The sequence below is a fragment of the Cladosporium halotolerans genome (assembly GCF_011745625.1).
Source record: "Cladosporium halotolerans strain TM138-S3 chromosome Unknown Sca30, whole genome shotgun sequence".
Taxonomy (NCBI): domain Eukaryota; kingdom Fungi; phylum Ascomycota; class Dothideomycetes; order Cladosporiales; family Cladosporiaceae; genus Cladosporium; species Cladosporium halotolerans.
The window spans coordinates 42,393-66,168 of record NW_027191481.1 but is presented as its reverse complement, the minus strand read 5'-3'; the positions used below and the strand labels follow the sequence as shown (position 1 = coordinate 66,168).

Here is a 23,776-nt window from a genome sequence, read left to right as displayed (position 1 = left end):
TTCACTTGATAGCTCATCCGCAAAGCGACCGTAAGAATCGCTCCTTTTTCCACTTCTCTTGCCCCGATGATTCAGAGCCGATTGCCAAAGAGTGTTGGTAGGGTTAGGGTTGGGGTTATCACGATGTTTCCACAGGCCACCAACGGGAGTCGTAGGCTTCAGAGATATATATCTCTCCGGGTAAAGATTTAGTCTCAATAGCCGACGAGCAAAAAGATAGTATCAACTACTACATTCTTCCATCGGAGACTAGCGACATCTTGAGGTAGTGACTTTCTTGGAGGATTTCATTCACCTCACCTTTTCGGACGAGCGGTGGAATCTAGGCACTGAAATGGGCATATGAGAGGGTAGCAGATCGGTGTTCACACTTGTTTTTAAAATAAATGACCTCTTTCAACGAGAATCTATCTGCAGCTTGTCACAACTCAGACCTTGACCTGGGCTGTGATCGTGTTCCGATTGCAGACATTGTGAGATGAAAGGTACGCTGACATAATCTATTTCACTCTATATGCATCAATGTGTACCGTTCATGATCCGTCGATATGTTAATATATCATCCAACCTCTTGAACGACGAAGCGCGACTCGCCCACTGTATCCAAGCTCCCCTCGATCAACCTTGCCATCCGGCATCCTTCAAGGCCCACTTGACCGCCTCTCCCACATCCCTACTCACAACATCCGGCCTCGCACCCTCCGGCGCCTCCCCACCAGCATACACGCCCGTCTCCACAAGACAGCTGCGCCACTCGCTCCCATACGGACTCTTATACCCATTCGCACCACGGATATCGCTCTCCGGGTTGTCGCCGACCATATACACCCTGCGCAGGGGGTCATTCAGCCCCGTCGAGCCAAACAGCGTCTTCCGATACTTGCGCAGCAGGCGCTCGGCGAACTCGTACGTGGGCTGGTACGGCTTGCCCATGACGGTCATGTCGAGGCTGGCGCCCTGCGTCGCGGCCGCCCAGACGCCGTTGAAGGCCTCGCGGAAGCCGCCCTGGCCCAGCCGCGGCAGGTGGTACGACGCCGCCCACCACAGGTCCGGGTTGCTGTAGTACAGGTGCGGCTGGGCGTCCTGCAGGTAGCCGTTGTTGGGCAGGGAGCGGTCGTTGTTCTTGGGGGAGAGCGTGCCGAGCACGCCGCGCGAGGACAGGAGGAGGTCCATGAGGATGGTCGCGTCGAGGCCCCAGTCGCGCGGGTCGTTGTAGACGAACATGGCGTCGATCTGGAGGCTGTTGGCGGGGTTGGAGGGGTCGATGGGTTTGGGGAGCGGGCTCGCGAGCGGCGCGTAGTGCTCGCGGAAGACGTTGGCGAAGGGCCAGATCTCTGGGTGCGCGACGAGGATGTCGCCGGGCGTGACGACGTTCTTGAAGCCGTAGCCGCGCGCGACGGAGGCGCATTTGGCGCCGTCGCCGCCCGCGACGAGGATCGTTTTGTCGTGCAGGTCCGTCATCTCCGCGAAGGGAGTGTGGGATTGCACGAACATGCTGGTGTCCAGGGGGACCTTGAGCTTCTCGGCTACGTCTGCGACGCGCTCTTCCTCGGATTTTCCGCCGCCATTGGTGAGCAGGATGAATGGTATGCGCTGTTGCTGGAGGTATGACAGGGCCTCGTGGGCGGAGGGGATAGGTGTTGACGAGCGGAGGAGGACACCGTCGATGCTGGGAAGTCTGGTCAATACCGATTCGGGCTTCAGAATCGCAGGGTAATCCTACTCAAAAGCGAAGGCGAAGTCAGGTATCCTGCCAGCAGGCGGTGCGGTTTGGAAGCTTCGGCGTTGCCATTGTGTTGTCTTTGCGGCCAGTGGCCGAGTGGTGTATATTCTAGAGCATGATGAGGCAATTTTTGGGATAGCCCTTGTGCCGAAGGCTGACCGCGCACCGATAGCAGCCATTTGAAGAAAGAGGTCCAAACCTCGAACTGGTCGTGGTAGCACGCATGCTCTCATGAGGCGGGACACCAGCGCGTCATTGGACGCGGGTTCCCGAGCGCTAGCGGTGGGCGTGCCTGCGGCTTTGGTACGTGCGCATTACAGGTCGGGGTAATGAAGTCCCGAGCAGTGAGTTGAATAGTTAATTGACGAAGCGTCGGTGAGACGCAAGACCTTTTATTATGTAGAAACGATGGTTCAAGGCATACTGGTCCAGTCAGATGCGGTACTCTTCTTCTATTCTATGTACAGAAGAAAATGTCAAACCCCAAAAATCATCAAAACAAAATAGATCCCGTCCCAGTCCCTTAGATGGTATTCACACATTCCCAATTCTCAGTCCCAAGAACTCCCAAGCTCCATCGCTAAATGCAACTACCTCGCCACCATCCTCCGATCTTCCATAATCTGGAGGAAAGCGACTGACCCAAATATCCCAATCCCAGCTCGAGTACTGCTCTGAGCCATACCTCATGCGTATCCCACATAACCTGCCCGTTCTTACATAGCTCGCCCCGCATCCCCCCTCTCGCTATCAACATGCCACTGCACCTCCTTCTTGATAATCATCCGCGTACTATCATTGCTCGTGACCGAACTCGCATCCGCCGCCGCACGACTCGAGCTCGCATCGCCATCAGCAGCCGACACGTACGACGTGCCCTGCTCCGTGTTCCCAAAATTGTCTCGACGGGGGCTCGGCCTCAGCCCGGCGGCGCGGCTGCGGCGCTTGCTGCGGCGCACGTCGCTGTCAGCGCTCTGCATGGAGCCCAGCGCGTAGGCGCTCTTCTCGCGCGAGTTGGAGCCGCCGACCTGCGAGCCGGCGATGACGGTCTCGCCGCCCATGGCGCCGAAGCCCGTGAAGAAGCTGGCGAGGAAGGGCCGGAGGCAGGGAATGGTGGAGGCCATGATGGCGTAGAAGATCTCGGTTTGGCGGCAGATGGTGGCGACGACTTCGAGGGGTTGGTTGGGGGAGTTGATTTCTTTCTTGATGTAGTGCAGGTGGAGGCCGGCGATGGCGATGACGCTGCAGTGGTCAGTTAGATAGGTGTCAAAAGGGTTTGGTGGGGAATTGGTGGGACGTACGGAAGACGGAGGCCAAAGGCGAAGACGACTCTGAACTTGCCTGACACGGCAGTCTGAAGACCCCAGACTAGGTGAACGGCCATTGCGAAGAGTCCAACCTCAGTGATGATGTCGAATGCGGCGATAGCTTGCCACTGGGCGTATAACGAGCTACATTGTGCGCCGAATTGGATCCATGGTTGGGTGAGGTCGCAGCGCAGGGCACATAGGAGGATTGAGATAAAGCCGGCAGTGATGGTCACAATGAGAGCGACCCAAGCGATTTTCTTGTGCATGATGCCGGAAGAGATGCGCTTGAAAAGCAGAACGACGCAGGCTTTGGAAGCGTATAGTGCCAGGATGTAGAACAGGTTGGCAGCATAATTGAGCTGATAAACATTAGTATTTCCGTATGCTTGAAAGATATTAGAAGGCTGACCTGTTGGACTGGAACGAGATTGTCGTCTGCAATCAGATCAATTGATGTTCCGTCGCCTCTGTGAACACTGGCAAAAACCAGCGAGCATTGTATCACAGAAAGAGCGGTTGCCGCGGTTAAAACGATGTCGTCTGCGGCGAAAGGCGGCGACACCTTGTATCGAAGGTATACGCGGATAATGAGTGTGAGGAGGACAATGACCAGGCCGAAAGCACTGCAGATAACCAGCCAGCTGCCATGGTGGTTCTCGTCCAGCTTGATCAATGGTGCTCTGTGGCCATCGGGGATCGTATTCGAGGGTGTTGCCATGCTGCTCGGTGAATTGATCGCTTCAAGAGCGATGGCAGCGACAATGAGCAAGGTATTGTCAAAGGGGACGCATACAAAGACGCTTGCCAGCGAGTATCCGCCGTGCCAGTCTTTAGAGATGCCCACCCAGACTGTGCGTGTCCCACGAAGTCGGTAGGGCTCCGCAACAAGCTACCGAAGGTGCAATTTCGATTTTGGTGAACCTGGGACCGGGTAAAGGCTACATTCGCAGGGGCACAGTCAGTGGAAAACGATCCACATACGAGACCAGGACAGAGCGAAGCACGTAAGTTTCGAGGCTGTGGACCAAGGGAGTCTTAGAAGGTCGCCGTGGCTTGACGTGGGGCCAGCCGAGCCAGCTTCGGTGCGACGAGCGAGAGGGAGAAAGATGCCGACACGCCGACAGCTTATCACGCCCCGATGCCGAACGCGCACGCGCACGCATGGATGATGGCAGATGAGAGAGCCACGATTTCGAGGCACAGACAGCAGCATGCCCTTCCGCCATCATCTGCCGTGCACATCGATACTGCATCCATGTGCTGGCCCTATGTTGATCAGCCTGCGTCGTCCGGCATTCATGCTCACAGACCCATTGGCTTCATCTGCACTTCTGCTTCGTCAGGCATCCTGCAGCTGCGATGTTGAAGAGACTAACGGATAGTAACTTCGAGGTTGCATTCACGTCTAGACGATGAAGCGACTCCTGAAGCGCGTTGTAACCGTGACGTACCGACAGAGGGCCGTCGCGAGGCCCGAGCATAGAAGTCGCGTCGCACGAGCCTGCGGAACGATGGGTGGAAGAGCGACGATCATTGCTGCTTCTTCCCCATCCTCGCCATCATTATTGGCGCTGGCGGCCACGGCGGCCTCGGCAGAGTGGAGCTTCGTCTCGTCGGGAGAACGCGATGTGGACTCCGCGACAAGACAGAGATCGCCGGCCTTTCGAACCAACCGCCCAACGGACGAAGACGACGCTCAGCGACTTTGAATCGCGCATGCCCGGACACTTGCCTCGTCGACTCGCGCGCGCGAAGTGAGGTCATATTAAGACTACTCCCATCTCATATAGGCGACCGCCATCGTGCCACAGCGCCGGGACGCCCTGCCCTTACTGCCGGTGGCGCACAGAATGTGCCGGGAATACGACGCCCTCTGCGTAGCGGAGTCAGTGCCTGCGAGGACTGCCGCGAACTCTCCAAGGCAGCGGTGGCGGTGCAAGAGTTTCAGAATGCAAGCCACAGGAGGGTACTCGAACATTGAACGGTCAAACAGCGCAGCTGTGAGTGGTTCAATCGGAAAGGTACGAAATTACGAAGCCAGGGCGGGCAAGATGGAGGCCCACAGACTTTCACTAGATCGGATGTCTGCAGCGAAACCTTCTCAGAACTCAAGCCCGCACGGCATGGCCGGCATGGCACATGGCAGAACGCCAAAGCACCAGGCATTATAGGAAGCGCACGGATACAGATCTCGAAAAGGCCAACGCACCGCAACCCTGCGCATTGGCTGATTCTGAAGGGGTGCGCGTACTGAGCTTCTTTTTGCTGCCGCGTCTCCGTCCCAGCATTGCTAGCGACTCCTGCGACCGTCGATCCCTCCAACCACCACTCGCCAGCAGCGCCGAGTGGTCGTTCGAAATCGTGGCTCCACCACGTATGCTAAACTTCACGGCTCGAAACCCGTTCACCGATCCGCTCGCCGTGCGAGAATTCTTCAAGGCTCCGCCCTGTCGTCCACAGGGTCAAGTGGGTCTGAGCCCTGGTCGCCGTCTCGTCAGAGTGCGCCATCGCGAACGGTTGGCTTCAACCGCAACCGATAGTGGATACCACGCTGCCCCGGACTGTGCGCCGCTTGATCAGGCGATTGGCTCGGCGGGCGCAGTGGCGTCCCAGGGTGCATGCCATCGTGGTGCGGGATCATCAAGCTCTCGCCTACGGGCCCCTCACCAGTCCTGTGCACGCTATCCGCCGTTCTACCCGTGATGAGCACCACCCGAAGTGCCATGTGCTGAGCCACGAGGCGACCGGGGCCACTCCATCGTTCAATGTACATCTTTTCCTTAGATCTGGTCGCATTCCTTCTGCCCGCTGCACGATCCTATCGCGAACCACCCGCAGATCCCTCGTCCGCACGTCAGCTGCCGGTCCAGCAACTTGTGTCTCTTGCGCAATTGCGCACTGTTGTCTGTTCAAGCAGTGTACCACATATCACACAGCCCATCCGACAACAATGATGGCATCATTCGTGCCCAATGGGGCGACCCAACACAAGGTGGAAACTGCAGAGGCAGTCCGACATGCAGATGACGGCGACGCATACGAGATGCAGCCTGGCGCTGTCAAGAAGAAATGGCAAGGAACAGAGGCGGACAGGAGGGAGATGTCACAGCTTGGAAGACTGCAAGAGTTGCGAGTATGTTTCTTTAAGACAATACCATTTCGGAACCAAGAACCAGCTGCTAACAACATCACAGAGAAACTTCCAATTCACATCGATGGTTGGCTTTGCTTGCACGCTGATCGCGACCTGGGAGGTGCTTCTCACAACCATCTCGACCATCGTGACCAACGGCGGTACTGCTGGTGTGATTTGGGCATTCTTGATTGTCTTTGTTGGATTCTCCTTCGTGTACCTTTCCATCGCTGAGATGACCTCGATGTGAGTACCGCGATATCTTGCAAGTCTTCAAAAGGCAATGCTGACGAACGCAGGGCACCAACCTCTGGAGGCCAATACCACTGGGTTTCCGAATTCTCGCCTCCAAGCTGCCAGCGATTCCTGTCGTACATCGTCGGCTGGCTTTGCTTCACTGGCTGGCAAGCCGCTATCACGTCGATTACCTTCCTGTGCGGAACCATCATTCAGGGATTGATCGCATTGAACAGCCAAAAGTATGCGTTGGAGGGACAACAGCCATGGCACGGAACTCTGTTGGTCATTGCAGTTACTGCATTCGCCATCTTCTTCAACACGGCTCTTGCTAAGAAGCTTCCTCTTGTTGAGGGCCTGCTTCTCGTTCTCCACGTTGTTGGGTTCTTTGCCATCATCATTGGTGAGTTCATGTGATTCGAGAGCAACTTGTGCGCTGGGTCGCTAACATTAATCAGTCCTCTGGGTACTTGCGCCCACCGCTCCTGCTTCTGCAGTCTTCACCGAGTTCGCCAATGGCGGCATGTGGAACAGCGAGGGCACGGCTTTCATGGTCGGCCTTCTCTCCCCCGTCCTGTCCCTGATCGGTTTCGACTGCGCCGTCCACATGTCCGAGGAAGTCAAGGATGCCTCCACGACCCTCCCCAGAGCCATGCTTTCGGCCTTCGGCTTCAACGCAGTCCTCGGCTTCGTGATGGCCATCACCCTCAGCTTCTGCCTCGGCGACGTCGAAACCCTCCTCGAGACCCCCACCGGCTACCCCTTCATCCAGCTCTTCTACAACGTGACCGGCTCCCTCGGCGGCGCCAGCGTCATGGTCGTCATCGTCATCCTCGCGCTCGTCTCCGCCGCCATCGCCGAAGTCGCCACCGCGTCCCGCCAGCTCTGGTCTTTCGCCCGCGACGGCGGTGTCCCCTGCTCATCCTGGGTCGGCCGCATCCAGCCCAACTGGAACATCCCGCTGAACGCCGTCCTCATCTCGCTGACCGTCACGACGCTCCTCTCCCTCATCAATATCGGCTCCACCGCCGCCCTCAACGCCATCCTCGCCCTCACCTCCGTCTCCCTACTGACCTCCTACATCATCGTCATCGGCGTCGTGCTGCTCAAGCGCCTGCGCAAGCAGCCGCTGCCGCACGCCCGCTGGTCGCTCGGAAAATGGGGTATGCTGGTTAACATCCTGGCGCTCTGCTACTTGTTCGCCATCTACGTCTTCGCGTTCTTCCCAGCCGTCTCGAACCCGACGGCCGTCGACATGAACTACGCGATCGTCATCTTCGGCGGCATCATCACGTTCGCGGTCGTGTACTACTTCATCTACGGCCACAAGCAGTACATCCCGCCCGTGGCGCTCGTCAAGCGCGAGTACATCTGAGGGGGGAGCGGAGTTGTAGGAAAAGATTGCGTTCAGACAGCACGATAGTCGGAGGGGGGATGTTTGCATGGCGATGGAGTATTCGGGCCTTGGCTGAGATATCTTCGATCTTTCGATCTACACTTTTACATCTACGGGTTACGATATAGTTTTTTTTATATGGAGGGCAAGGACGGTCTTCGGCCGGAGAAGTCCTCGAGGGCATGTACAAAATTTCTTCTTCAATCGTATTGTGCTTCGAATAAGAATACATTGGACCATCGCGTTGACGCCGTGTGCCCTGCCCAAGATGACGTTGCTTCTATTGACTTGGGCCACTGTTCTTCAGACGCAAGCGGACGTCCTTTGCGATTTCTAACACGTTTCCTTCATTCTGAAGTACGTTGAATACAAATCGGACGATTGACAGATGTGATCTTCAGATGGAGTCTTCAATATCTTCACTCATAGCCGACATCCGTATCTATCAGCAGAGAGCAAGAGTGATTCCAGCTCCTGCCAGACGCGCGGTCGACTAGACTGATCGGAGCCCCTTCGAACCCCTCGCTAGACGGCTCCATCCCGCTCCATCTAGCACACATCCTCCGGCTCCGGCACCTCGCCCGCCATCGGCCCCAGATCTCCATTGAGCGTGCGCCCGAACAGCTCCAGCAGCATCTGGAAGCAGATGCCCGCGAGAGCGGGATCGTAGCGGCCCCTGCAGTCCAACATCGTCAGCCACACGGTGGTTTCTTGGAGAAAGAGGGAGAATGCGAAGTCTTACTTGGACAGCTCGTCGCGGATGAAAGCGTGCTGCGCCCACGCGGGCTCGTAGAAGGAGAAAGTCACGCCGGCGTCGTGCAGCGTCTTGCGGATGAGGTCGCGGCCCTCGGGCGGGACGTGCGTGTCTTTTTTGCCGAAGATCTGGGATTGGTCGTCAGTAACAATCTTCTTGGTGTGCCTCCTGGGAAGGGTGAGAAGATGGGTGGTCGTACCATGACCAGCTCGCCGGAGATGTCTTTGACGCGGTCGAGGCTGTCGTCGTTTTTGCCCTGGCCCAGCGTGTGCGAGTGGATGTCGGTGGCGAAGTAGCAGACGGCGGCGCGGACGCGCTTGTCGAAGGCGCAGCGGAAGGCGAGGTGGCCGCCGAGGCACATGCCGGTGGCGCCCTTGGGGTGGATGGTTAGACTTGGGCATTGGCTGGTAGGGGAAGGGTTTGAAATCATACTGTTGCAGGTCATTAGCTTGGGCTCGACGGCGACAGTTACGGCACCGACTTACCAATTCTGCCATTGCAAGTCTCCATGCTAGTGAGCAGGTCAATGCTCAGCGTGGCGTCTTCATCGTATGCGGACACCTTCTTCTCGATCTTCCAGGCATTGCCCTTGTCGGTGCCGGGACCGTCGTAAGCAAGCGCTTCCGGGCCGGTGAACTCGTGGTAGCTGCTGGGGGCGGCGACGATGTAGCCGTGCGAGGCGATCTGACGGGCAAAACGAGCCACCGGGCCGGTCACTGGGTGGAAGTGTTAATGAATGGCACGTTGGATGTAGAACAAAAGGCGATGAGGAAACGCAGTGCTATGGATGCCATGAATCAGTTGCCGCATCTGCAGGATTTGCAGACAAGACGTATTGCAACCAAAAGGCGACGTTGAGGTATATTAACAATTCTTTCATTACTTCTCCAACACAATGAAAGCATTGCATAAGAAATAAATTGATCTCACCCTGATAGATCTCGCTGAACACTACAACACCCGGGAACTTGGCCTTGGGGTAGTTCGGGATTTGCGGGTGGAAGGTGAAGATGCGCATGTCCCCGCCATGCTGGGTGGGCACATCTTTGTAAGACTCTTGGATCAACATCGTCGCTGCGGTGGAAGTGAAGTGTTCGTATCGCTTACAAAGACGATACGCGAGTGGTTGCTCATGACGGGTGAAGCTTTGTGACGGGATGGCACAGTAGCGGACCCGCCTTGCAGTAAGCGAGGAGGATCATTTCTTGCTTCTGGCGGAGCAGGCCTTCGCATGAGGCGCTGCATCGATCTGCAGCATGGGCAGGACGGTAAACAAAGACGCGACAAGCGTCCTCACCTCTGAGACCATGTCTCGAGCGGTCGTCGCCTCCGCCAGGCACAGGTAAGTGAAGAAGAGACGATGCTCTTGGCAGGCACGGGCCGGATAAGGTTCGAGAGGCCTCCGAGGGGGGCGGCGCAACGCCCCGGCAGGCGATCATGCCGGCGTAAACAAAAAATCGGCGCTCGACCACTTGTCAACACCGCGACCCCTCACCGCCGCGTCCTGCTCCCATCACCACCCGTCGCGGTCCAAGTGCATCCGCCGACCTTTTTCTGAGAGCCATTGGCCCGCCTGGACGCGTCCCCAGCATTCCGGCGCAGAGATGACCGTCACACGCTCCCAGACCGGCAAGACGCCGAGGTACGCCATCATCACCAGCCTCTTCTTCACTCGTGTGCATCGCTAAAGTACCGCGCGCAGAAAGTCAGGCGTGCCTGACGGCTTCGTCGAGACCCCCAGCAGACGCCGTACCACGCGCAAATCCGCCGCCGCCAGCGATTCATCCGCGGAAGAGGAGAGCGAGCCCATCAAGCTCCCCAAAGATGAAGCAAAGGTGGAGCAGATCGACAACAAGGCGAAGGCCAACGGTGTTCCTGATGGCAAGCCCAAGGGCAAAATCATTGATGGCTGGAGGGAGGGTTCGGATCCCAAGATCGATGCCGCTCCTCACTTCGACTTTGGCGGCACGCTCGGTGTGACCGCCATGATGATCGGATTCCCGGCGTTGATGTGGTATATGTGGGTTGGCGCCGTCTACTACGATGGCAAGTTCCCGTCTGAGCCCAGCATGACTTGGGCCCAGTTCGGCCGTCATCTCGTCCACCTCGCATACACCGGCTCTTTCCCTCACCTCAAGGCATGGATCATCTACTGGACTTTCTTGGTCGTTCAGGGTGCCATGTACATCTTCATGCCTGGTGTCTACTCTACTGGCAAGCCTCTTCCTTTCGCTGGCGGCAAGCAGCTGCGCTACTACTGCAGTGGCGTCTGGAGTTTCTACGCGACTAACGTTGCCGCTGCTGTTCTGCACTTCACTGGCCTGTTCCCTCTTTACACCCTGATCGATGAGTTCGGCCCGCTCATGAGCACCGCCATCTGCTCCGGCTTCCTCGTCGCCATCGTTGCGTACATCTCCGCCCTCGCCCGTGGCGCCCAGCACCGCATGACCGGCTACCACATCTACGACTTCTTCATGGGCGCTGAGCTTAACCCGCGCATGTTCGGCTGGCTCGACTTCAAGATGTTCTTCGAGGTCCGCCTTCCCTGGTTCATCCTCTACCTGATCTCCCTCTCCGCTGCTGCCCGTCAGTACGAGACTTACGGCTACGTGACTCCCGAGGTCTCCTTCCTGGTCATGGCCCACTTCCTGTACGCCAACGCCTGCTGCAAGGGTGAGGAGATGATCGTCACCACCTGGGACATGTACTACGAGAAGTGGGGCTTCATGCTGATCTTCTGGAACCTCGCTGGCGTGCCGCTCTCCTACTGCCACTGCACCATCTACCTGGCCAACCACGACCCGAGCGAGTACGCCTGGTCCAAGCCCTTCCTCGTCTTCATCTTCACCACCTACCTCTTCGCCTACTGGGTCTGGGACACCGGCAACAGCCAGAAGTGCATGTTCCGCAGCATGCAGCGCGGCTACCACGTCCACCGCAACACCTTCCCTCAGCTGCCCTGGAAATACGTCGAGAACCCGGAGTTCATCACCACCGAGACCGGCGACAACCTTCTCTGCGACGGCTGGTACAAGTACGCTCGCAAGGTCCAGTACACCGCCGACTTCTACTTCGCTTTCTGCTGGGGCCTGATCACCGGTTTCAACAGCCCCTTCCCCTGGTTCTACCCCCTCTTCTTCTGCCTCATGATCATCCACCGCGCCACCAGAGACATTCAGAGGTGCAGGGAGAAGTACGGCGAGGCCTGGAAGGAGTACGAGAGGAGGGTTCCCTACCTCTTCATTCCCGTAAGTATCATTGTTGTCTTGGTCAGTTTGCGCGCACCGCTAACACTATTTTAGTACGTCATCTAGAGGCGCCCTCACTCACACAAGCGATCCGCATCGCTCCATGGCGCCCCGACACTCAAGCTACCGAGGCGCACCTCACACTCCGGTCCACGCAGAAGGCTTCGCACCCAGCCTATCTGTGCCACCAGGGACCGAAAATTTCCTTCTTCCGTCCGATTGTCTCATGTTTCCCCCCTGATACCAATGTTGCGTGTGGAGGCGGTTGGCGGTTGGCGCTGGTGTAGATTTTGATACACTACAGCAAATAAAAGAGAAACGGATCTTGGACTGGCAAGAGTTTGGGATTTCTGCAATATTAATGCTGTTGCTTTTGCACCCCAAGATGATGGGAATATACCTTTATTTAGTATTGCCGATACTTTCACAGACAAAAACAATGATTCAACACAGTCTCGTCGAAGATACGAACTGATGTAGGCAGCACTCGATCGCTGCAGGGGTATTCTCAGTTTTATTGTACAGTATTTATTTTGTACAGGTCAAGTCATATGTCAAAACTTGTCGCCGCGAATCCAAGTCATCACCACGACTTGTTCTGCCTCACCCTCCTGTTAATGCCGCTGGCGGGTTTGCGCAGGACCATCCACATCATCACGCTGGTCGCAGCGCTCAAACTGAACCACGTGAAAATGTACTATTGCACCGTTAGCACACACCCTTCAAAACCCTCAAGGTAGCGAAGATTCGAACTCACCTGCCCATGGTTATTCCTCAAATTCACCTCCGGCGGCCTCCCAATCGGCACGCCCTTATCCTCCCTCGAGTACGACTCGAGCAAATCCGCCTTCATCGTCTCCTCGACCCAAATCGGCTGCGAGCCCACATGCGCCGCCATCTCATACACATCCGGGAAGTAGAACTTCCCCTCCGCGGGCTTGTTATCCGGCGTAAACATGTTCTTCTTCCACGGCTCGCGCAGCAGCCCTTCCACCGTCACGACCCCCCGCGGCAGCCCCTCCGGCCGCAGAGCCTGCGCCGCCTTCGTCTTCGGAATCCAGCCCCTGCTCACCAGCACCGTGCTGTTGCCCTCGTTGCCGGGGAACTCGCCGCGGCGCTCGAGCGGCGTGACGACCTGGTAGCCGGGCTGGCCGTCGTGCACGCGCGGGCCGATGAGCATCTCCTGGTCGTGTCGCCAGACGCCGCGCGCGAGCACGCGGCGGTAGTCGAAGTCCTTGACGGCCGCGGGGTCGATTTGCGGCGGCAAGGGGAGGGGGTCTTTGAGCAGGCGGTCCTCGAAGCGCGCGATCAGCTCCGTCTTCCAGCCGAGCCGCTGTACTTGCCAGCAGCCGAGGAGGAAGGCGGTTATGGGGATTGCGGCGAGGATGGCGAGGCCGAGTTTGTTGTGGCGGCGGCCGGAGCGGATGAGTTGGGGCGGGTTGTCGATGATGGAGGTGAAGGCGGGGTCGTCGCCGGGTTGGGTCGATTGGGAGCGTGTTTGGGGGCGGAGGAGGGTGGTGGGTTTGCGGGTGGTGGTGGTGGGTTGTTGGCGGCGCAGGCAGTTGGTGCAGGTCCATGAGGGGCGCTGGGTCGCGGTGGTAATGTTTCGTTTTGAGACGGCCGTGCTGGCCGTGGAGAAGGTTCTCCATAGGATCCGTGATTTGTCCATGGCTGTGGTTTTGCGCCCTGCTACGAGGGTTGGCGAAAGAGAAGAAGTCGCGGCGTTCAATGCCGTCAACTTTCCAGCGCGCTGCCGACGCCGCCGATGGTCTGGGGAAGCTGGTGTGAATGCGCAAGGGTCTCCACTTTGAATGACGATCGCGAGGGGACAACAATCCCATAACTGCGGTCGCATGTCAAACAACCGCTACTAATTTGTCTCTGCTGGATCAACGCCGTCACATTGGTTTATTCTATCCGAGCATGTTCCACCAAGGCGATCTCCAAAGCGGCATCGGCGCCGCCATCCAGCAACAGAAGCTCGTTGCTTGCTTCGTTCGACAAGGTATGGAAGCTCTCCGCGAAAGCACTCTCTGAATATGTTACTGACGGTGATGAATAGACGACGACGCGACTTCCGCAACATGGGAGAACGAATGGCTTACTGGTGCACACGAGGCAGTGACTGAGGACGAATCCGGAGTCGACATCCCTACAACTCTCAAAGCAAAGACTGTCCTTCTACGAATCGACCACGGCTCAACAGAAGCAAGCTTCCTTGCCGCATTCTGCCCCATAGAGCAAGCCCCGACGCTAGTCATTATTCATAACGGAACCGTGCTGGACAAATTGGAAAAAGGGATTGAATTTGCAGAATGGTCGCAGCGGCTATTGAAGGCTTGCGGGGTTGATTCTGGAGTAGCAAAGGAAGAGATGATTTCGGAGACAACTGGTGACTTAACACAGTCTGCTGCCGGAGGTGCAGATATCCCTGCCACAGATGCCGTTCTTGTGGCCAACGAAAGTGTGGCCAGGACGCAGCCAGCCCCCAGCTCGCCTGGGGCTTCAGACGCTGCGCCCTCACAAACACCTGAGAACGTTCAGGCAATGCTAACAGAGCGTGGACAACGGTTAGAAGCAGACCGGAGACAGCGCGAGGCTCGGGAGAAAGCAGACAGAATCGCACGCGCGAAGGCTCGGCGGGAGGAAGAGGAACGGGCACAGGCACAAGCAGACAAAGGCAAGCAGCGTGCCGACGGAGGAGACGCTGCGAGAGAAAAGGCCCGCGTCGACTGGCTGCAGCAGCAAGCTAAGAGGAAACAGGAGGCCAAAGAGGAGAAGGAGCGCATTATGGCCAGGATCGAGGCCGACAAGCGAGAACGCAAGAACAGGGAGGCCGAGAGGAAGCAAGCCATGAGCGCGATGGCTGGCGAGCCTTTGCCTTCTGAACAGACGAGCTCGCTGTCCGGCGGATCGAGAGCAACAGCTACGAGCGGCATCTGCGCGATTCAAGTCCGCTTGTTCGACGGCTCGAGCATAAAAGGGAAATTTGCACACGACAGCACGCTTGCTACGGCTGTGCGAGAATGGATCAAAGAGGCCAGTCCTGCTGGCGGCGCGGATATACCCTACAACTTCCGCCAAGTTCTTACCCCAAAGCCCAGCCGCACGATCGAGATCAGCGAAGAAGGCCAAACGCTCGCGGACGTTGGCCTGATGCCCACCGCCACGCTTGTGCTCGTCCCCGTTGCCGGCTACACCGAGGCGTACAGTAGCTCAAGCGGTGGTGGCATCATGGGCTCAGCGATGGGCCTCGTCTCTGGCGCTTTTGGGCTTGCTGGCTCGGCACTTGGATACATCACTGGCTACGGCTCCAACGGCGCTTCTCAAAGCAGTGGAGGACTGTACATGGGTGGCACCGCGGATGAGCATGAGCCTTCAAATGTGCAGGGCACGCGAATGGCGAATGCGGATCCGGGGACACTGCAGAACGGTGGGCCATCGCGGATCAGGGTCAAGACTATGGCGGAGCAGAGGGCAGAGAATGAGAAAGGTGCCGAGTTTTATAATGGCAACTCATTAGGGACAGAGGGCAGAAATGACGACGATGCCGGTGATAGGAGGCAATGATCTAGCGCCATTGATCGCGCATGTCGTATGTACTACTAATATACACGGATTTTTTTCACAAAGCCAAGCAAAGAAGCATAGATTTTCGTGCAGTCATTCGCTGGTGGCCGTATGTTTGAAGCACTGACGAGCATGCAAAAGAAACATTTCAATTGTTTTCTGTGAGGTCCGAGTGTGCATCTCAAGGGTATGGATGATGAAGCGAGAGTCTGGCTGATGATCGCAGTACAAGGTTGACTTCATCATGGAGAGAATGGCAATTATATCATTCTGATTCAATGATTTCCCAAATGTGAACTCCCATAAGCTCATGTCTAGTAAATTCCTCCCTCCCAGGTCCGTGTCAAATGCTAATTCTCGCAACAAAACTTCTCACCCAGCAGCAACACCAGCCACGGCCACGCCGACCGCAGTCCCCAAGGCCTTGTGGCTCACCCAACCCCTCGCTCTCACGGCCTCAGACTCAGCAGGCCTCCACTCCTTCCTGCCAAACACGATCGGACAGACAGCCGAGTTTGCCTCCGTGCACATTGCCGGGACGTCAGGCGGGAGAGGCTGCCGGGGGACGACCGCGCAGACGGCCTGATTCTCCTCAGTACAGGGTGGCGCGGTTACGGTGACGACTGGTAGCGTGGTTGTTGTCGTTGAATAGTATGTCAGCCACACGGGCGGAAGGGTCGTCTGAGGGGCTCTTGGGGCCCTGGTCTTATGAGAGGTCTCTGCATACTTGGATGATGTCGTATTCTTCGAATGCCGATTCCCTTTTCCCTGGCTGGATGCCATTGCTTCCAGGATGACAAACCCGAGCAGCGCTGGCAGGAGAAAGCTCCCCATCATGATCAAAGGAAGAAGGCAGAGCCACAAGTAAGGGGCCAATTTGTCTCCGGCGCTGCGGTAGAGCCACGATTGCGGCCTATCCTTCGCCCGTAGCTCATGCAGAGAGGTGGCCGATGCTGTGATAGTCGGCGACATGACAGGTAAACCTTGCGAGAATGGTGTTGTACCCGTCGGCTCTGTCAAGGCCGTCGGGATCAGTGCTAGAACCACAGCCAACGACGAAAAAAGGAGCATGCGGCGCACAAGGGTCGGATTGCTATTTCTCGCGCGTGCGCTGTGTTGACAGGTGGCCTTTTTGACCATAGTGGCTGTCGTGGAATCGCCTTTGGTTTCCCAAGCGACTCGCAGTTCGCTAAAGATCCAAGACATGCAAAGCACCGCAGCAAGCATGGCTACGATGGAGACTACTGGCGACGCCATCGACCCAGCTGCAGACACTGCACCAAGAGGAGCAGAATCGATCGAAGCCTTGTGGACCTCGTTCTCCGGAAGGATACCAGTCTGGCCGGCAGCAGCGGTGCTGTATGACTGATCATGGACATCTGTTGTGGCTGCGGCTTTCGTGAAGTCATACGAGAATATACCGGGAACGAGTAGAAGTCCAAGCATGGCGGTTGGCGAGTCCAGATCAAGCACACGCATGACCAGGACGACCGCGAAAATGGCTGTAGCGAGCCTGGCAGCATTGTTGAGCCCGTTGATAGCAGGCGTTGCGCTGCTCATGACATCGCAGTTTGATCTCATGAAGCAGTCCCTCCAGCGCGAAACCGCCGTGGGTAGAGTTGTGTTGTTCGACGACATCGCCCCTGAGTTCGATGATAAAGTAATTTATAGGATGTTGAAAGAGCTCTCAATGATCTTCGATGGATAGATACCCGTGCGCAGTATGACTTGTTGATAGAAAAGGTTGGAGGGTCTGTCGAGAATAGTCGAACCGATTGGTGATACGTTGGAGGAGCAGAGTCTCGATAGGCAGAACGCAGTTTTTTATACTTACGGGGAATCCTGTCACCTAGCGGTTACTACGATAAAGATCAAGAAGAGTCATACACGATCGTCATTGGGTAGTGGTGACCTTGCCGTTCTCATTGCTACCTATTCATATATGATACAGTAGAATTGCAGATAATGAGATTGGCTCACACAAACTGCCTCCATGCAATATCGTGGGCCGGAGAAAAGCGCAGCATGCTTGACATGATGACGATGAAGGACTCATTCACGGTACCCATCAGCACCCAATATGCTTGCAAAGTTGGCGTACGAGCTGTCGCTGAGTCAGTGAAGCTGTTTGGCAAACTTGCAGAGATCAAAACTTACGTCGACGTCGGCAGAGGCACCTCTGGCGTTTCGGGCACTGCATTCTCTGGTGGCACTTCGATCGCTGGGATCGTAGGCTCCGGTATATCTGCGTAGGGAATAGAGGTACTGATAGTGATTGTTGTCGTGCCACCAAAGATCGTTGATGTAATGCGGCGAGTAATTGTGCTTGTAATATCTGGGCTGCAGGCTCGTCAGCAAACGTATCTCAAAGTTCGGTTACGTATCACTCACGTCGCTAGCTCAACAGTCTGGGTCTGAGTGACAGTTGGTCCAGTAGATCCCGAGACGCTGAACGTATCGGTGATTCTGGCCTCTTTGATGTAACTGAGCCGCATCATCTCTGACATGGTGAATGTAGTCATGACTGCTGTCAAGTTCGCAGAGAATGTCTCCACAATCAGCTGAGAAGGACCGGGAATGGTCGTGGTAAAATTGATAGCGGTGGTAGACGTGGCAGTGATGGTCTCCAACCTGGTCGTCCAGACTTGATACTCGCGGACACAGTTCTCGGTTCCATTTTCAAAAGTGACGCAAACCTTGATGTCCACATCCGTTGGCGGCCCTGCTGTGGTCAATTGTTGCCAAGGAGCGAGGAAGAACGAAGTCAAGGTCCTGATCATTGGAGCTGAAGTGTAGGAAGCACTCGAATTGTGGTAGCCAGTGGTCCAGTTCCCTGTGAAGTTGGCGGTTGCAGTTGGTGTGGCAAGCACATAGCCGTAGCGGGTGGAGAAAGTGATATCCTGAGGGCATTTGGTGACAGGATAAGTCGTAGTCAAGTCAGTCAAGGTTGTTGCACAGACCATAGTCGCTGTGGTCTTGTAGTATGTTGTGCACGTCCCGTTGACGGACGGGATTGAAATAGAGTAGTTTCTGTAAGGCGCGGTTGACGCAACATCGGACGGTCTCGACACATGCATGAATCCAATCGGCGGCAACTCGCAAAGCGTATATTCCGGAATGTATGAAGTGACGATCTGACTCTGCTTTGTAACTTCCACAGGCGATGCCCCAGGAGACGGCGTTACAAGCGTGAGAATTCCCGTATTAGTCGCCGTTGCCAACGCAGACACTGGCTCGGCCTGGCGGATCTTTTTGATGTCGAAAGCTTCATGTTTGTGTCCAATTAAACGCCTCGCCTGGACTGCCAGAATCAATGTCCATAGAACAAGCAGTGTGCGCAAGTAAGCCATGGTCTCGTCTGTTCCGGTCGTGACTCTTGTAAGATCAATCCGAACAAGATCCGGGGTCTCTCCTGATGTGTGCGTCGTTGCACACTGCGTGTAGACACGAGGCTAGTTTACTTCCTTGACTGCCAAGCCAGTGTTGCATTCCAGTCAAGCCTCCATAACAAAAATGCGACGTGCTTCTCGCGAGGAGTCAGGAATGTAGCAACTTCGCGCGACACCTTGCAGACGCAGAATTTGCGAACAAGCAACCGGGTCTCGCAAGGACCGTGGACCACGATTACTCGCTGTCATCGCTCGATGACATATCTTCGTCTTCCTCCGATGAAGAATCCGCTTTGGATTTCCTGCCGTTGGCCTTTACAGTGCTCTTGCCCTGACCTTGCTGCGAGAATCTCTGCTGCTCACGCGCAGTCATTGCCTTGTTCTCAGCCTGTAGCTTCTGAATCTTGCTAAAGCTTGCAGTCTGGACTCTCCTCAACGCATCCAACTGTGACTTCAGCTCGGCATTTTGCTGCTCAAGGTTCGGAGTTGCTGATACAGGAAGAGGCTCATCAAGTGCCATGAAGTCATCCAGTTGGCTCTCCTGCTCAGCCTTGATGCTACCCTTGGAGTCGCTCTTTGCCAAAATTGGAGGGCCTTGGCCCCAAATTGCAAGTTCGCTCAGACCTTCATCCAAGAGGTGTGCAGGGATGGAAGTCCCGAACAGTGCTTGCGTAAAGGAGGACTCTGCATTTTGCTGCGTGCTAGCGAGCCTTCCTTTCAATTGAGCGTTCATTGCATAGTTGCCGGGGACAGAGCCACTGCCTGCACCGTTGTCTTGGAAAGCACCGAATTTAGGCTTGACGACCGTGTCAATACGGAAGGACTGCGATGGCTCGATTTCGAAGCCAGAGACTGGAAGGAACCTCAGATTTGTCACTGGTCCAGGGAGAGGGCCTTGCGGAAGGAAAGACTTCATGTGGCCTGATCCGATATCCCAACCGATGATGGTGCCAGACTGGTGTCCAGCGAGAACAGCGGTGCCGTCAAAAGATAGATCAAGACTTAGCACCGCACCAGTGGTGGCATCTGGCGGGGACCATACTTTGGTCTTCGCCTGTACCGGCGTCAGAGCGTCCGTTGCGTTCTGGATACCCTCGGTTGTCCCTCCAGCGGAAAGCAAATCGATGCGTTGGACACCACCGTTTTCATAGCCGACGTACAAAGCACGATCCGCGGAATCCAAGGCTAATGAAGTTGGTACCGATGGTAGCAAAAATGTCCTCAAGACTGCATTCGTGTGGTAATCCCACACTAGGCAGGTCTTATCCTGTGCCGCGGTAATTGCGATATTCTGGAAACTCTCGCTGTGCCCAAGGGCCAAAGCTCTGACGGTAGACCGATGCGTTGTGAAGGTCCGCAAAGGTGCGAGTGGTTGCACCCCATCGTTTGCGAAAGAAAGTAGTCCAGAAATAGACCACACATGGCAGGTCGAGTCCGCGGATGCAGAAATCAGATGGTTGGAGATTGCATCCACTGCAAGCTGATTCACTGCTTGCAAATGAGATTGAGCAGTGGTAACCTGGCGACCTGTAGCAATTTCCCATAGAAAGATCCTACCCTCGGTGGTGCCCAGAACAAGAACGGCATCTTCGCAGGCGAGAGTTAAACAACTGATGCGCTCAGTAAAGGGAATAGTAGCTTCTTGGTTGCCTCTCTCCCGACTGTAAACGTGGACCACAGCCTTTTCGGCCTGAGCCGCGAAAATATGCGTAGAGCTCACAGCCAAGCAGTTTTGGGGAGTGACGCTTTTTTTGAAGATGGTCCGCTGAGTGCCAGAGGGCTGATACTCGTGTACAAAGATAGCAGCATCTTTGGCAACACTTGTTCCCGTGGCCTTGAATGGCGCGCCTATAGCGGCGACAAGCTGCTCAGAGAGCATCTCAAGGGCCAGAAAATATTTGTTGTGCTTGGTTATTTCGTCGTGCCATCTTCAAGCCGGTCGAAGTCTTCAAGCTTTCTACTCGAGCCGAAAAACGCGCTAGGCCATTTCTAGCGATAGCGCCAGTTTCGGCAACCTTACAGGAGCTGTCGCGCTGCTCCAACACTTGCTACCTTGCCGTGTACAATTTCAGCCACGAGTGTGACCACCACGTCTGAATCAGTGTGAATGCAAAGGTCTCTTCGGCTACTCGCAAAGGTGTCATTCGCAAAATTAGCTTCGCGTGATGTGGATAATGGTCTATATTCCACCAATCCGTAACGATCTCATCTCACGCATTTAGCCGCAAACTCGGTTGACTTTGAACCCCTCCGGGAAGTATTTGCATGATTCGTGTTATTGAATATGTAGTATAAGTCGAGAGGTAGCCCTCAGCTATGCTACTGCGCATTATTCTGGGACATATTTCTCGCTGTAATCAACATGATTCGTTCCTGGCTCCTCCAAGCTGCTTGCTTGGCCTCTTCCATTCTGCCTGCGTTGGCAGCACCACCAACTTATGAGGCCGGAGGGATTGCTCCAAAGCCACGCGATGGCCATTGGGTTGACACCTGGGCTGCCATGCCGCAGTTGACAGAACCCGCCAACCTTCCTCCTCCACCTTTCGTAAGTGAAAGAATAAGCATCGGGCCATGTGGGCATTAGACTGATCATGCTTGCAGAACCAAACAGGTCTAGTCTTTGCGGACTCGTCTATCCGCCAGACGCTTCACATGTCCATTGGTGCAGAACAGGTTCGAGTTCGCCTCTCCAACGTCTTCGGCTTGACGGACCTCCCAATCACAAAGGCAACCATCGCATATCCAGTCGCAGCCAATGGCTACAACAAGACAGGATCACCTACCATCGACACGAACTCGCTGCAAACCTTGAGTTTCAGCGGCAATAGCTCTATCACAATTCCCAATGGCGCACTCGCCGTGTCCGATCCTCTGAACTTCCCCATCGCTCCGGAGTCCATCGTTTCAATCACACTTTATCTCGCAAAGGGCCAAACCACAAACGCTATCACCTCACACCCAGGCAGCCGCACTGGATCCTGGATCTCAGCCGGCGACCAGACTGGCTCTCGCAACTTCACAGATCCCAGCACCGTGGAGTCCTTCCACTGGTACTTCTTGTCCGCGGTCGAAGCCTGGTCTCCTCGCGCAGCAAGCACCTTCGCCATTGTCGGCGACTCAATCACAGACGGTCGTAGCAGCTGGAACAATGCGAATCAGCGCTGGCCGGACTTGGTTCTCGCGCGTATGCAGCGCAATGGCGCCACGAAGAACATTGGCGTGATCAACCAGGCCGCCGGCGGCAACAGGATCCTTTACGACGGGTTGGGCCCCAACGCGCTGGGGCGTATCGACCGCGATGTACTGGCCCACAGTGGAGTCAAATACGCTATGGTCTTTGAAGGTGTTAACGATATTGGTGTCGCAAGCGACACTGCCGAGGCCCAAACCCAGACGGGTGACCGCTTGATCCAGGCGTATAAGCAAATGACCACTCGCGTGCATGCACACGGAATTCCTTTCTTCGGTGCAACTATTACGCCTTTTGGCTGCCACAATAGCAGTATTCAAGCATACTCGACTCCATTTAGAGAGCAGACGAGACTGCGAATCAACGACTGGATTAGGAACAGTGGTACCTTTGATGCGGTACTGGACTTCGATGCTGTTTTGAGAGACCCTAAGAATGAGACTCAGATGGACGCAGCGTATGACTCTGGCGATTGCTTGCATCCCGGTCCGGTTGGCTATCGACGCCTGGCGGAGGAGTTTCCTCTGGATGTGTTTGCTAGATTCAAGAATGGCGTTAGCGGATTCACCTAAGATACTGAAGCAATATCAGTAGATAGACCTCAGAATTTGGCTAATGCAAGTGAATGCCTCTCATCTGGATAGTAAAATGAAATCGCGGCTTCTCCGAGTGAACATGTTACTCAGATACACCAGAGGTGGTGGTAACAGGCTATATTTCTTTTTTTTTCTTCGATGTCATTATCTAGGCAATTATCCTTTTGATCAGCATTCACCGTGATCGCTGTTGCAGCCGCCGGTGTCAATCGCGGTAGCTTGCTCGTAGCCGTGGCTTGTATCGGTTGCGTCAATGACCAACACCATGATTCAAAGTCGTGACATGATGAACGACTACCCAAACGAAGACACAACATCTCAATGTGGCGAAGAAAAAGTAGCGTACTACCATCACCCCTGGTTTAGGTGGGTGGATTTTTTACTCGAAGAGCCTAGACACGAGGATTGATGTCCATGGCCCAAACAGTTTGCCTCACCAGCAGACGAAGGCGATGTGGACGACTATATCGAGCTGCTCTACCATCTGGCATAGGCATGATGTTGGGAAGGAATGTCGATTGAACAAACAAGAGGAATGTGGACGAGCAAAAAGAGCTGCTCCCGCCGACAGATCGATCGGCTCCCTACCGACTTCCAGGCCCTAAGGTCGTGCAAATCGTAGCCAGTTCTCGTAGCAAGAATACAAACGAGGCTAGCGAAGGCGGATTACCGTACACTGCCTTGCCGGTTGGAGAAGGAGATTTTCACCTGTGCTCAGATCCAATGGCAGGTCTAATGCCTCTTTATCGCGGCCTGCATACGAGTAGGCTGGGAAGGAGGCAGATCGCATTCGGTGCATGATAGAGGTTGAGACCGACTTCCGATCTTGAAGACCAATACTCTCTCCGTGGCCTAGATTGCGTTCTTCTGTCGAAAGGGGAGGGTAAGAGCGCAGAGACCAAAGAGGGGATTGGAGAGCTGATATCTCACGTGATCACCGAGTCTTCACAGTTCATGGGCCATTGCCATGCCGTGACGTGTATTTGAGGACACTTCAAATATGTGACTCTCCGAGTAGAAATCCTGGTTTTAGGGTATGGAAGAAAAGGTAGTACTTCACCGTTTCTTTTAATTTCGGAGAAGCAGGGATTTGGAACAGCACTTTCTCATAGATCTGCCTAGAACTCAACCTTGCGAGGGAGCGATGGAGAGCATCCTTAGTCCCATTCGCTCGACCTGCGCCCCAGTCGGAGTGGCACGTGAGCGTGTGGCGGTCGTTGCGCAGATCAG

At 55.5% G+C, this 23,776-nt stretch overlaps 10 protein-coding genes across 10 annotated transcripts; 4 read left to right on the top strand and 6 right to left on the bottom strand.

The window, feature by feature from the left end:
• Positions 1-471: 471 nt before the first annotated feature.
• Positions 472-1,963, bottom strand: WHR41_07356 (uncharacterized protein). Its single transcript, XM_069375961.1, has 2 exons — positions 1,724-1,963; positions 472-1,669 (listed from the first exon to the last, which is right to left on the bottom strand). Exons 1-2 carry the CDS (start codon positions 1,954-1,956, stop codon positions 619-621), a joined length of 1,284 nt encoding a protein of 427 aa, XP_069227029.1. The 5' UTR covers positions 1,957-1,963; the 3' UTR covers positions 472-618.
• A 476-nt stretch (positions 1,964-2,439) lies between these two features.
• On the bottom strand, positions 2,440-4,253 carry WHR41_07355 (uncharacterized protein; the record flags this gene model as incomplete). Its single annotated transcript, XM_069375960.1, has 3 exons — positions 3,443-4,253; positions 3,025-3,392; positions 2,440-2,965 (listed from the first exon to the last, which is right to left on the bottom strand). The coding sequence occupies exons 1-3, from the start codon at positions 3,749-3,751 to the stop codon at positions 2,440-2,442; spliced, it is 1,203 nt and encodes a 400-aa protein (XP_069227030.1). The 5' UTR covers positions 3,752-4,253.
• Positions 4,254-5,795: 1,542 nt separating this feature from the next.
• WHR41_07354 (uncharacterized protein) lies at positions 5,796-8,041 on the top strand. The gene is made up of 4 exons (XM_069375959.1): positions 5,796-6,166; positions 6,228-6,412; positions 6,466-6,806; positions 6,862-8,041. The coding sequence occupies exons 1-4, from the start codon at positions 5,984-5,986 to the stop codon at positions 7,776-7,778; spliced, it is 1,626 nt and encodes a 541-aa protein (XP_069227031.1). The 5' UTR covers positions 5,796-5,983; the 3' UTR covers positions 7,779-8,041.
• On the bottom strand, positions 7,985-9,883 carry WHR41_07353 (uncharacterized protein). Its single transcript, XM_069375958.1, has 5 exons — positions 9,484-9,883; positions 9,031-9,269; positions 8,753-8,926; positions 8,542-8,681; positions 7,985-8,475 (listed from the first exon to the last, which is right to left on the bottom strand). Exons 1-5 carry the CDS (start codon positions 9,620-9,622, stop codon positions 8,349-8,351), a joined length of 819 nt encoding a protein of 272 aa, XP_069227032.1. The 5' UTR covers positions 9,623-9,883; the 3' UTR covers positions 7,985-8,348.
• A 114-nt stretch (positions 9,884-9,997) lies between these two features.
• WHR41_07352 (uncharacterized protein) lies at positions 9,998-12,272 on the top strand. Its single transcript, XM_069375957.1, has 3 exons — positions 9,998-10,195; positions 10,256-11,801; positions 11,856-12,272. Exons 1-3 carry the CDS (start codon positions 10,158-10,160, stop codon positions 11,865-11,867), a joined length of 1,596 nt encoding a protein of 531 aa, XP_069227033.1. The 5' UTR covers positions 9,998-10,157; the 3' UTR covers positions 11,868-12,272.
• WHR41_07351 (uncharacterized protein) lies at positions 12,135-13,470 on the bottom strand (the record flags this gene model as incomplete). The annotated part of the gene is made up of 2 exons (XM_069375956.1): positions 12,135-12,498; positions 12,559-13,470. 2 exons carry the CDS (start codon positions 13,468-13,470, stop codon positions 12,385-12,387), a joined length of 1,026 nt encoding a protein of 341 aa, XP_069227034.1. The 3' UTR covers positions 12,135-12,384.
• Positions 13,471-13,627: 157 nt separating this feature from the next.
• WHR41_07350 (uncharacterized protein) lies at positions 13,628-15,433 on the top strand. The gene is made up of 2 exons (XM_069375955.1): positions 13,628-13,806; positions 13,864-15,433. The coding sequence occupies exons 1-2, from the start codon at positions 13,725-13,727 to the stop codon at positions 15,369-15,371; spliced, it is 1,590 nt and encodes a 529-aa protein (XP_069227035.1). The 5' UTR covers positions 13,628-13,724; the 3' UTR covers positions 15,372-15,433.
• Positions 15,434-17,423: 1,990 nt separating this feature from the next.
• On the bottom strand, positions 17,424-18,721 carry WHR41_07349 (uncharacterized protein; the record flags this gene model as incomplete). The annotated part of the gene is made up of 3 exons (XM_069375954.1): positions 17,424-17,475; positions 17,529-17,711; positions 17,763-18,721. The coding sequence occupies 3 exons, from the start codon at positions 18,719-18,721 to the stop codon at positions 17,424-17,426; spliced, it is 1,194 nt and encodes a 397-aa protein (XP_069227078.1).
• Positions 18,722-18,995: 274 nt separating this feature from the next.
• WHR41_07348 (uncharacterized protein) lies at positions 18,996-20,639 on the bottom strand (the record flags this gene model as incomplete). The annotated part of the gene is made up of 1 exon (XM_069375953.1): positions 18,996-20,639. One exon carries the CDS (start codon positions 20,637-20,639, stop codon positions 18,996-18,998), a length of 1,644 nt encoding a protein of 547 aa, XP_069227077.1.
• A 483-nt stretch (positions 20,640-21,122) lies between these two features.
• WHR41_07347 (uncharacterized protein) lies at positions 21,123-22,522 on the top strand (the record flags this gene model as incomplete). Its single annotated transcript, XM_069375952.1, has 2 exons — positions 21,123-21,305; positions 21,362-22,522. 2 exons carry the CDS (start codon positions 21,123-21,125, stop codon positions 22,520-22,522), a joined length of 1,344 nt encoding a protein of 447 aa, XP_069227082.1.
• Positions 22,523-23,776: the final 1,254 nt, after the last annotated feature.

Bases quoted from the DNA above. Each gene is read 5' to 3' on its own strand.
- WHR41_07352 (XM_069375957.1), top strand. From the start codon at position 10,158: ATGACCGTCACACGCTCCCAGACCGGCAAGACGCCGAG. The intron at 10,196-10,255 runs GTACGCCATCAT...TACCGCGCGCAG, and splicing joins CAGACCGGCAAGACGCCGAG to AAAGTCAGGCGTGCCTGACG.
- WHR41_07354 (XM_069375959.1), top strand. From the start codon at position 5,984: ATGATGGCATCATTCGTGCCCAATGGGGCGACCCAACACAAGGTGGAA. The intron at 6,413-6,465 runs GTGAGTACCGCG...TGACGAACGCAG, and splicing joins ATCGCTGAGATGACCTCGAT to GGCACCAACCTCTGGAGGCC. The intron at 6,807-6,861 runs GTGAGTTCATGT...AACATTAATCAG, and splicing joins GTTCTTTGCCATCATCATTG to TCCTCTGGGTACTTGCGCCC.
- WHR41_07353 (XM_069375958.1), bottom strand. From the start codon at position 9,622: ATGTTGATCCAAGAGTCTTACAAAGATGTGCCCACCCAGCATGGCGGG. The intron at 9,270-9,483 runs GTGAGATCAATT...ACTTCCACCCAG, and splicing joins GTTCAGCGAGATCTATCAGG to TGACCGGCCCGGTGGCTCGT. The intron at 8,476-8,541 runs GTAAGACTTCGC...GTTGGACTGCAG, and splicing joins ATCCGCGACGAGCTGTCCAA to GGGCCGCTACGATCCCGCTC.
- WHR41_07356 (XM_069375961.1), bottom strand. From the start codon at position 1,956: ATGAGAGCATGCGTGCTACCACGACCAGTTCGAGGTTTGGACCTCTTT. The intron at 1,670-1,723 runs GTAGGATTACCC...CAGACTTCCCAG, and splicing joins GACTTCGCCTTCGCTTTTGA to CATCGACGGTGTCCTCCTCC.
- WHR41_07350 (XM_069375955.1), top strand. From the start codon at position 13,725: ATGTTCCACCAAGGCGATCTCCAAAGCGGCATCGGCGCCGCCATCCAG. The intron at 13,807-13,863 runs GTATGGAAGCTC...GGTGATGAATAG, and splicing joins TGCTTGCTTCGTTCGACAAG to ACGACGACGCGACTTCCGCA.